Raw genomic sequence first — 11,594 nt, 5'->3', positions numbered from 1 at the left:
ATTCAGTTCTAAATAAAAAGGGTTGCTCATTGCAGGTTAATTTCTTGTCTTTTTTTTTTTTTAACTTTAAAGCAGAAAATATTTCTAAAAGCTCAAATCATACTTTCACAGCTTTTCCTTAATCCTGAGATTAACAGAGAAAGGAAAACACGAAGATTAAGTCGGCTCTGAAGAAAAAACATGGCAAAACACATAACAGCAAGCTTTGCTGCTTTTGAAATGTGAGGAGTAAGAGCAAGCAATAAAAAAATTTGACCAGATGCTGCACTGTACCTGGAATTGAGTCCCAAAGGAAAGCATCTAACAGCCTTTGGTGCTTGTGGTGAAAGCAATAGAGCAGCAGCATAGTGAGAAGAACACACTGCTGCAAGAGACCCAACACAAGTTTGGCTGGCACCAGAATTTAGTACACAGCTCGAGGTCAGCATTTACAAGAGGAGGCTTATTTACTCTGATGGCACAGATACAAGGTAGCAGCACCAAGGGATGGCCCCAGCCAAGCACACTGCAAGGCAGAGAAACCCTTCCTCTGCATCTTTCCTTCTTTAATTTGCTCCTCAGGTTCCTTCATTACCTACTAAACACAAACACCTGAGGCTGGTACCTTAGACCCCCCTCCCCCCCTTCATTACTGTTTCCAGGTGGGCCTTGTCTGAGTGATGGGGAGCCCTTGGTGCTGCTCAGACCCCACCCTTCCTGTGTGTGGGGCAGTGCCTGGGGGGTGGTTATTGTCACTTCAGGTGACAGGTGCCTGTGTATGTGGCTGCTCTGGGACTTCACAGTGAGCTCTTTTATTGCAAGCCTGCATGTGGTTCCAAAGATGTTCCTGAACTCCTGATCCGGTGTATGCTGGACTAAATAATAAAATAAAAGCAGCATCCTAAGGAGATGTCTCTTCACTAACTTCATCAACATCCTAGCCAGGGAGGCAAGGGAGAATCTACTATTTAGTTTTGTCTCCATAGAGGCTTGTTTAATTCCTCATTTACTGAAAAGGCAAGGAGAACTAGGAGAAAAGGAAGAGGAGAGCTGGCCTGGAGGAAAGGGTTTGGAGGAAGGAAAAAGGGGGAGGTGCAGAATAAATGGAAAGACAGAAGAAGAGATGGAGAGAGGTCTATCCTAGACAGCAACAAAAAACTCTCATGGCTGTCAATCTCTAGTTCCTCTCCTCCTTGTGGTATCATGAGTACACAGCTCAAAGCTCAGTCAGTGGGAGGGAGAAACCTCCCTTCTCACCCAAGCTTCTGCAGGAGGGAGAGCGAACTCACTGCCAATCTGTCCACGCCAGGGTCTTGCTTGTTCTTCCTTGTGCTGTAGTGAGCCCTCCCTGATATGGACTTTTGGGATGTGCAACAGGCCCCTTCACTCCACACTGTGAGCACATCCTGCCCCTGTCCTGGAAGTGCCTGAGCCTTGGAAGCCCATCTATCCATGATGAAAAGAGAAATAGCAGCTTGCTGCAGATGCTGCTGGTCAATTTTTTTTTTTAATACAATGAACATACACCTTTGACACACTTGTGCCTACTGTGTCTGTCCTCCCTTCTTGAGTGCCAGCCAAGACAGAGGAGGAGCTTTTTAGAGAAGTCAGATGGGGCCTGGCAGAGGGTTCTGCTGGGCATGAGCTGTGAGCTCAGTGGAGGAAAGAATCCACCTTCTCTCTGTGAAGCTGTGCTATAAGTATGTGGGGGCTGTTTGCCCAGGATTGCCACTGACTGCAAAGGCTACTCAGCCTTCTGCCTGACCAGAGAGCAGTGGCAGTGTTAAAACCTCCAGAAAAACAGGGTAAGTGTTCAAATGTCTGTGATAAAGTTTACCTGTGGGAGCGGGATAGGCATTGAGATATGGTGGCTAATCCAGAGAAAAGATTCAAGACCTTCTCTGAACTGGTGAAGAGAACAAAACCAGCCACTCCTCTGATTTTCATGTTGTCTGCAACTACTACCTCTGGGTGCCAAAAATAGTAGGTAGGCCCTGGGATGGGGAAATGACACAGACAGGGACTTGCTCCATCCCTGGAATTATTCAAGGCCAGATTGGACAGGGCTTTGAGTAACCTGGTCTAAGTGGAAGGTGTCCCTGCCCATGTAGGAAGGAATTGGGATACATTTCAAGGAGGAGCTGAAATATGCCCTAGGAAGCTTGTAGAGACAAGCTTGTAGAGTCACAAAAATATTGTTATCCCCTGTTTCCCTCCCAGTGGCTCCTGCAGTTTTGATACAAGTTTGGTCTCTCCCTAGATGTTCCTTTCCTGCAGATATCCCTGCACATACAAATCCCTTCACATGGGAAACCAAGCCCAGTGTCCCTCCCCACTCCCCCTCTCGGGGTTTTTTACCCATGTTACCTGCTGTGACTCCACAGTGCTGTGGCAGCAGCAGGGAGAGGTACGGCTCTGCTGGGAAACCAGCAGGGTGGTCCCCTCCCTGCAAACATGGTCACTGAGCCACACTGAGGAAAAGCAAAGCACTGAGGATTCAAGGGACACAGTCCCTGTTCCCCTTTGGAGGGACATTCAAGCCACCTGAAGAGGCAGAGGGGATGTGTGAGCAAATCCAGCAGGATGAGCTTTATGATTTAGGCAAACAGTGTAAATGCTTAAGTACTTACTTCTAATACTGTTCCTGGCACTCACAAATGGACTCTCCTGCCCAGCCAGGCAGAGCAGCCTCAGATGCAGTCTAACAGCAGGGACCTATGGAATTCCATCCTTCTGCCTACAGGCACACCTTGAAATCTTGCACGTGTGTGTGGCCCTCTCCTCCTGCCCTGCCTCCCCACTGGAGGGGACAGGCAAGTGATGCTCAGCCTGTCTCACAGCAGCTGGGGATCTCTGTGCCATGTGCATGGCACCTTGGAGGGCAGCATCACCGGCTATAAACATGAGCCAGGGGAGCAGGTGATTTGTTCTAATGTTTTGCTGAAGTCAAACAGCAATTCCTGACCAGACAGAGAAATGGAAGGTGTGGCAAACCTGCTCTTCCCTGTCCAGTGCTGAGCTGAAACTGATGCATGCTCATACTAGGGTAGGGGCTCTCCTACCTACCCCTTATGGGCTGTCACGTGTTCCCACAGCAGCAGCAAGGCAATCACATTCCTCCTTCTCTCTCATGCACACTGATTAAAATCATGCTCATCACAAGTGCCTCAGCTTGAGCACCCAGCCCTTTAATTGCTGCAATGAAGGATATGAATGTAGCCTATTCTGAGGCCAGCAAAGCAGAAAATTAGCATTTAGCATGAAAAAGATACCACTGCATTATCACCAGTGCAAAGCAAACAACACAACCAGCCAGGCTGCCTCTTTCCTTCCCTACCTGCATGCTTGGACTCATCCAGTGCTGCAACAGCCCCATTGCTTTCCACACACGTGGGGCCTGTCCCCCTGGGGCTGCCAGCAGGAGACAGGCAGGGGCTGCAAGGTGGCATCTGCTTGCTGACTCTGAGCTTTTGATGAAGCAGGTTTATAAACTCCTGGTGAAATAATCCTCCCTCAGATGTCAAAATGCCACATTAGCTGCTGCATTGATTCCTGCGGTATTTACAGAGCAGAAGAATGCAGCAGCAAGCGGGGGTGAGGCTGGAGGGAAGAAACCTGCACCCCTGGTGTGTCCTGTCCCTCAAGGTCAATCATCCATAGGAAGTCAGGAGTCAGATCTTCTCCAGACCCTTAGATCTCTCCATCATTTATGCAAATTCCCCTCAGGCGCTCTCACCTCTTTATTACCCAGGCTGGTTGGACATAAATAAACATTAAAATGCTGTGTCCACAGAAGCCTAAAAGGAAAGGCTGTTTTGTTACCAGTCAGGCTGGGATGGAGCCATCATCTGGTAGACAATAACTAACCTTCCAAATCTGTGAGCAGTGCAAGGGTGACTGCCATGCTTTCCCACCCCAGCCAGGGTTTTGCACACTGGTGGTTTCTACTGCAGGGAGAGCTTCCATTTCCCTGGCCTTCCAATGCAGGTGCCTGAACATCCTTGCCAAAAAGGGAGAGTATTTCAACATGTTTTGACATGGATCTGTGACCTCTTTGTGTTCCTGAGCAAATGGATGATGCAGAAGTGCCAGAGTTTCAGTTCTGATTAGCAGATGGAGTAACAATTTACATGGCATGAAGAGGGTCCTGCTGGTGCCCAACAGTGCAAGTGCACACACACAAACACACGCGGGGGCTCCCACAGCCCCAGGTCCCCTCATGCCCCACCACAGGATCAGCTCAGCTCCCTGCCAACCCAGGGCTCCTCTTTCCCCTGCCCCCAGAGGCAGGTTGGACTGGCACAGGTTGCAGCCCAGCTGTGCCCAGCCCCTCAGGCTGCCACGCTTTGAGGCTGCCCCTTGTCCCAGGCCCACAGTACATGGCTGGATGGGGCTCACTGCCCTGGGGCATACAGAGACCTTTGCAACTCATTACAGACAGTGCTGCCCAGACATTGCCTGTTTGAGAGCTGTGGGCTCTGCTGGTGAGCAGTGTCCCGAGTCAGCAGTTTGGGCTGCTTTAATATATCCTTGAAAAAAGAGACCAGTGGGAGATCTGTTTATGAGCCACAACCACCCTGAAACAAGTATATGCCTTTGCCCACGCACATACACAAAGCAGCAGTGACTATGGAAGCATATGAATAAATATTGAGCAGACACCAAGGGATTTTCAGAATAGTCTCTCTGGTTTTTTTTATTCAATGCCATGTTGTTTGTTGTTGGCTGCTTTTTTTTTTTTTTACCTTCCTGATTTATTTCCTATGCCTGGGCTTACAATAACAGCAGAAACTAATCAGTGGCCAATGATGATTAACAGTCTCACATGTTATTAACTCTACATTCAGGGTAAGGTAATTTCAAAGAAATTACCAAAAAATATTAGTGTACAGGGAGGATGGAGTAGTTGTATGTATGTAGAGGGATTATACACACAAAAGCAGATCTTTTATCCACACCACCCCATTTACACTGCACTCAGCTCTTCTTCTTAGAAATATCTATTATTAACTAGAATATGTGTGTGGATCATCTTGAAATGAACCCTTCATATGATTCAGATAAGGAGGCGAGAAAAGAAGTGTGTAAGTGAAAAAATAAATTCACTGTATTGGTGAAGTAATTGAAAGGAGAAATGGGATCACCCACTTTCATTGTTATCCCAGTGATTATTAGATGCAGCTGAGGATGACAGTGGTAGTTTTAGAGGACAGTCCACCTGGTGCTTTATCTCCAAAGCTGTGATAGCTCAAAAGCAAGTCTTATACCAAGGACTTGCTGGGTAATAAAAATGTTTGCCAGTGCATGGACCACGTACCTTGAGTTCTTGCATGATGCTTCTCTTCCTTGTGTGTGTGGGTGGCTCTCTTCTAGACAGGCACTTTTCAATTTAAGAGCAAATCTTGGATTAAAGACGTTTCACTAAAAAATACTTTCTCCTCAGATTGGCATCCACAGAGCCCATGGTATCACTGATCACTTGTTTTGAAGCAGCATCTTAGCCTCTCTGAGTGTTTCTGAGTGAAGGAAGAGTGGCTGCCCTGCCTGCTTGTGCTGGGTGGCTGCTTTTTGAAGATACTCTGCCAGACTTTGTGAAGGAACAGTGCTATTTCCCTTAGCAGCATAAGAAATAGAAGAACAGAAAGAAAGTTTTGGCAGCAGAACTATGAAAACTCCCACCTGACGGTGGTCAGCACAAGCAGGCAATTTACAGTTCAAAAATTTCATCCAGGATGAGTCAGCTGGAGGAAAGAAAGGGGAAGGGCTGCAGGAAGAGCTGCTTCATTTGCGTGGTGCACTATGTGCACCGACACTGCCCCAGGAACCAGAAGCAGAACAGAATGAAACAACAAAACGCAGCTGCAGCTGTTTTCAGAGTTCTCCAAAATAATGCAGGTAGTTAAAGCAGCATTAGACAGAAGGTTAAAGTGCTCTGGTCTCTGAAAATGTCCTTGGAAAAACAGTACCTCTCCCTCTGCTATCATTCTGCTCTGTGGACCATGAGACAAAGGGAGAGTTGTATCTGTCGACTTTGGTGACTACAGACAAAACCACTAAGGAAAAAGATTTGTATTCCTCTGTGTCCACAGCACTGCACAGCAAAGGGGGAGTGTGAGCTGGAGCCTGCTGTGCTTTTCATGGCAACAGCCCAGCTGCTCATGGGAGCAACTGCAGGAGGTGTGGAGTCCTCCCTGCTCTTACTGATGCCATGGGCATGAAAGATGCTCAGCAGCGCTGCTGACACGCAAAGCAAGGCTGAGAACAAACCCTGCGGACAGCTCATCTTTGCAACCCCACCACTGGCATAAGGGGAAGGGCAGATTGTTATTGCTTATTGCTGCAGCTGATGCTGGAGCAAAAGCAGAGGTGTGCTGCAAACCAGTGTCTGGGATGCTGGTTTTGGTGGGGGGGAGAGCTCCTTCCCTGTAAACTGAGCACATCTGCTCTAGAAGTGGCTGGGAGGCATAAATATTGGATAGCAGATTGCCAGCTCCAGCTCCTGTGTGGCAGGATCTCAGGAAATGTAAACAGGGTTTGGAAATATGCAGAAGAAGGAAAAAGTGCTAGAGAAGAAATATATATATATCTAAATGAGGTGGAAGGAATGAGTGATAACTCGAAGATATGGAGATAGTGAGTTCCTACTGGAAACCAGTCCCTAGCAAGGAACAAAAACAACATGGAAAAAAGGAGAAGCAAGGCAGATCTCATAAAGTATTCGTGAAGAGCAGGGAAGGGAGACACTTGGGAAGTCAGGTCACATATAGATAAACTGAACTGAGTGGCAGACATCCAGGTGCCTGACTTTGCAAGGTACCAAGCTCTTCTTACAAGGTGCGCTGTGTTTTGTATCACAGCTAGTTAAAAAATCCACAGGGTTTAATTTTTTCCTCCTCTGTGGAATTTTTGTGATGAACCCAAGTGAACCCATGCCACTTACCTCCACATCTTCCATAATAAATGTTGAGTTTTTAGTCACATTGGCTAAAAATAAATCTGTTTCTGATCCAGTGTTAGGACAACTTTTGCTCTCATTGTACGGTGTGTGTGCAGGGCATATTTCCTGCAGGCACCTCACTGCCTGGGACCTATCTACAGTGCCTCATCAGGTGGACAACTGGCCTGGGGTCTTGAGGATGCAGTCACCAGAGGCCAACCAGGCCACAATGCCTGTGTGATGCCCTTTGGAAGCATTTTGAATGTAAGAGCCATTTTGGTGGGAAAAATATAAAATTCCTTGAAACACTTCAAGGTTTTCTGCTTTATGTTTCTTCTATTTCAAAAATTATTTTCCTGCTCAATAATGTTTTCAGTTCCTCCCCTCCCATCAAGTCCTGCTCAGCTCATAAGAATTTCACAGAGGGCTGGTGGTGTGCAGTCCTTTACATAGGCCTCACAAAAACCTCCAAAACAAAACAAAAAAAAAAACCCTAAGGCCCAAATGGACAAAACAGAGCAATATCAGGCTAATGACAGCAGAGAGCACCCTGGCAGGAATTGCCTGTAGTACAGTCCCTTGTGGGAAGTGAGAGTATTAGAGGCTGAATAGATGCCGGGCAAATCCTAAGGTGCCCTCAGGTGTTGTCTGGGAGGTGGGTGGGTGATGACAGAGATTTTGTGTGCCAGCAGGCAGGCAAAGCTGGGAAGGGCAGCTCTTGCCAGGAGAAGCTGCACAACCTGAAGCACTGCAGAAATCCCCAGGAAAAAACCACAAAGTTCTTGCTGGGGCTTAGTGCTCTGCCTCCTCTTTGGGAAGGATAGATGTTTTCTGCTTCTTATTGAAACAGTTAGTAAATAATTAAAAGAAAGAGACAAAATATTCTTTAAGGATAATCTGGTCTTCTGTTTCCATGGTAACCTCCTTCCTAAGCCAGAAGCCTTTTGCTCCAGTCATAGAGGGGAGGGTGAAATCCCTTTTGCAAGGAGGTGGGTGAGGTGGCATGACCCTGCTGGGACGTGAAGGGGAGACATCCTGCAGAGCAGAAGGACTGCCGTAAACCCCAAACCACGGGAGAAACAAAGATGTCACTTCCAGGGACAACAAGGAATAAGCCTAGAGGTATCCATCCAAGGGGTTGTAGTCACCCCATGAGGTCACCACCACCATGTTCTTACCCTTCTTCCCTCCCAGTTATCCCAAGTGCAGGCCATGTTCCTCTCATGATCAAATATTGGGGTAATTTCTAGCACTCCACCAACCTCTAATGTCTCTCCCATTGCTCAGCTGAGACATTTCACAGCCCACACAACTGCCAGGACAGCTTGGAGTCCCACTTCTGTGTTCTCTTATGACAAACTTGCAAGGAGCATTCTGTGTAAACCCTACCTCTGGCTTCAAAGCAGCTCTGGATTTGGGTCTAAGCCTTGTGCAACCCAAGTTCATGGTTCAGCCATTTAGAGACTGACTTCCTTCCCTGAGGATGTGAAACCATGTGTCGTGTCCCTCCTCTCTGCCCACTGGACAGTGAGCAGGGGCAACTCACTCAAAGAACCACCAGTGCAAAAAAAGCATTTAAAGACCCTTATTATTGCTTTAATAAATCTGTATTTGCATCTTTCTGCAAGGACAAGGACCCAGGCTCTCCTGTCCTCTACTCACAGGTCTGACCTCCCTGCAGTCAGCATGCACACTTGCAACAGAGCAAATTAATTAAGTCCCCACAGTAATCATCCTTTTCCTGGCTGCTGGTCCCAAGTGATGTGCTCGCTGTTTACAACCCTGGTTTGTAAGATGCAGCAGCTGCTTTCAAGTCAGACAGGTCACAATAAAATCAGAATATCTTTTGTGCTGCCCTCTTCACAATGCTTCATGTGCCAGCTGGGAGACCTCTGGGAGGGCTGCAGAGGCCCTCTTGGTCTGATGGAAAAAAATGGGACAGGGAGCCCTGCTCCTTCTCCTCAGTACTCTAAACATTTGTCTCCATTAGGCTGCTATCATCTCCCTGCTGCCCTTCCCAGTCTATCTTTGACACACCTGAGTGGAACATCCCTGGGGTGGTACATGACATCCAGAATCCTTTGTTCCCCTTGGGTGGTTGGTTTTCCCACCCACTTGCAAATCTGGGAAGGACACAAAGCCTTAGAGTAGCAACAGGAGGAGATCCAGGCTGGCCCTGCCAGGAAGGAGAGTTGTGCAGTTGTACCACTGGAAAAGCAAGAAGGGATGCAGCCTCTGGAAGCCTTGTTGCAACCACACTGGGAGAGGATGATGCTGAACAAAATCCTGGATCCTGGGGCAGGTCATGGTTTGAGGGGTGGTTCTGCCCTCACTCTCCACAATCCTCCCCACTCCCACTGCCCTGCAAGGCAGAGACAAGGAGAGCTGCAGCTCTCCTTGTCCCTCTCACCCATCTCTCCAGCTGGTGAGCCAGTTGGCTTGGGCACAGCACACATCAGCATCCTTACAATGGCATGCACACGCAAACACACACACACTCTCCAATCAATGTTCGCTGCTCTCCATGCCCATGCCTGGCACTGATTAGGACTCTGGTCTCAGCTACACTGATGCAAACCAGGAAAATGCCAGAGGATGATGCTAGGGAGGAGACAACCACCACTGAGCTGAGGATGTCCTTGCAGGGTCTTCCCACTGGAACATGGAACAGGGTTAGCCCTCAGTCAAGGGACTGACTGTATTTTGTGTTGTTGAAGCCCCCTTTGCTTTTATGTCTTTTCTAATATTCTAGGTTTTGTATTCTTTTAATATATATAGCTATAGATACAAAAATAACAGATAGGTATCTCTAGGGATAATTTTTGCACCTTTGGGCTTCTAAAATAAAATATCACAATCACTGCAAATAAAAGGGGGAAAAGTACAATTTCCTCTCCCCTTTTTACCTCCTCCTTCCCTTCCAGCCTACTTCTCCCACTCCAAATATCCCCATGAGCCTTGTAATTTTTTTTTCCCTTGTAGTTTTCTTTCTTTGGAAAATGAAAAAACCAAATCCACAAAACAACAACAAAAATAAGCCATGTAGCCGCCATCTCTCCTTCTATGAGCATGCCCGCTGTGTTCACACATTCCCTTCAAAGCAAGGCTTTTCACCTCAAAACGTTTCCCTGTGGTCCATGGCTATTTGCTTTTCTCTGTTGCTGGGGCCAGATTTTCACCTGCTGTAAATCAGCATGAATTCACCTCAAGCCAGAACTCTGCTGCTTTACACCAACAGCATGTTTTGCCAATTTATGCTCATCCTGAAGATCTGGCCCACAATTTTTAACCTTGGAAATGGAAGCATGGACAATAAAGAAGTTCCCAGAAACACATCAGGCAGGCCCCAGATGCTCTTCTCTTGTCGCTTACCCTGCTTCCCTTCACCCCACTCTCACGGTGTGGTGTAGCAGCTCCTTCAGGCCCTCCATTCTCTTGTTCCTCCTTAGCACTTTCTAAAATTCATAATCTCTCAGTAAAAAAAATAAATAAATCGATCTCTCTATATATGTATATTTATATAACTGAAGAGCTGCCATGTAGCAGTCACCTGGCTGGAGGGTCCTGTCCCTGCCAGCCCCATGGCCTTTTCTTGTCACTGTAGTCTCTGGGGTCATGGCCCAGGTCTTGCCCTCAGGCAGGACTGTTCCCGTATTGCTTGCACTCTCCCACACCTCTAAGGTACGGTACCAGAATATTTATTTTATATATATATATATATCTATATATATATATATAGATATATTTACGTATATATATATATATATATTTATAATTTTTTGTTTGCCTGTTTTCTTTTTCTTGCAAATCCTTTGGAATTGCTGCCAAGGAGAAGCTAGTGAAACATGCTCCCCGTGCCAGCGGCCGAATGCTCCCTCCCTGCACCTCAGGGACCCTCATCTGTTCCTCTTGCTGACTCCGTCCCCCAGCTCCAGCTCGGAAGGGAGCGGGGAGCTGCGGCCCCCTGTCCCCAGTCTGCCGGGGCCACCCGGCTCCTCTCCTTCCCTGGCCGACGGGGTGTCCTTGCAGAAGTCCGTCACCCAGGAGGGCATCGAGAGGAAGCCCCGAGGGTCGACGGTGTAGAAGGGCTTGGCGTGGTGGGCGGCGGGGCGGCGGGGCGAGGGGCTGGCCTGCAGGCTGCTGGTGCTGCTGCACTTCTTCACCAGCCTCAGCCCCGGCGGCGGCGGCGAGAAGAGCGAGGTCAGCGAGAGGCTGCTGAGCGTCTCCGAGGGCTCGCTGTTGTTGCCCCCGCCGCGCAGGCTGCTGCCCGCCCCCTCCTCGTCCGAAGGGTCCATGGAGTCGTGGTGGGTGCAGCCGGGGCTGGTGCTGCCGCCGCTGCTGTGGCTGCGCTGGTGGCGGCACAGGCTCCGCAGGTTGAAGAGCCCGCGGCCCCGCAGGCTCCGGCGGCGGGAGGCGGGGGACAGGGGCGCTGCCAGGGGTCTTTGGGTGCCCGGCGCCGGCACGGGGCACAGGGCCACCGGCAGGGCCAGGGCGCAGTGCGGGGAGTCGCTGAGGTTGAGGCTGGTGTCCTCCAGCGTGGTCTGCAGGCTGCCGGCCGAGCTGCTGCTCCGGCTGTCCAGCGACGTGTCGCTCTCGGGGGGCTGGGGAGCGGAGCACGAAAACACAGTTCTCAGGAAGGAGATGGGCAAGAGACTTTGCCTTACTGGTTTTGGGGGTA

At 48.8% G+C, this 11,594-nt stretch overlaps 1 protein-coding gene across 6 annotated transcripts in view; it reads right to left on the bottom strand.

The window, feature by feature from the left end:
• Nucleotides 1-4,646: 4,646 nt before the first annotated feature.
• Nucleotides 4,647-11,594, bottom strand: part of CACNA1I (calcium voltage-gated channel subunit alpha1 I) — a 169,119-nt gene continuing 162,171 nt past the window's right edge. For all 6 annotated transcript variants that reach the window (XM_071422918.1, XM_071422919.1, XM_071422917.1 and 3 more), the window contains one exon: nucleotides 4,647-11,517. In XM_071422918.1, the coding sequence (XP_071279019.1) occupies nucleotides 10,813-11,517 (705 nt within the window). In that variant the 3' untranslated portion in view covers nucleotides 4,647-10,812. The remainder of the gene's footprint in view (nucleotides 11,518-11,594) is intronic.

The sequence above is a fragment of the Agelaius tricolor genome, unplaced genomic scaffold, assembly GCF_023055355.1.
Source record: "Agelaius tricolor isolate 1412-34295 unplaced genomic scaffold, bAgeTri1.0.p SCAF_3, whole genome shotgun sequence".
NCBI classification, from domain to species: domain Eukaryota; kingdom Metazoa; phylum Chordata; class Aves; order Passeriformes; family Icteridae; genus Agelaius; species Agelaius tricolor.
The sequence above is the reverse complement of the archived record's forward strand: the minus strand, read 5'-3'. Positions and strand labels throughout refer to the sequence as shown.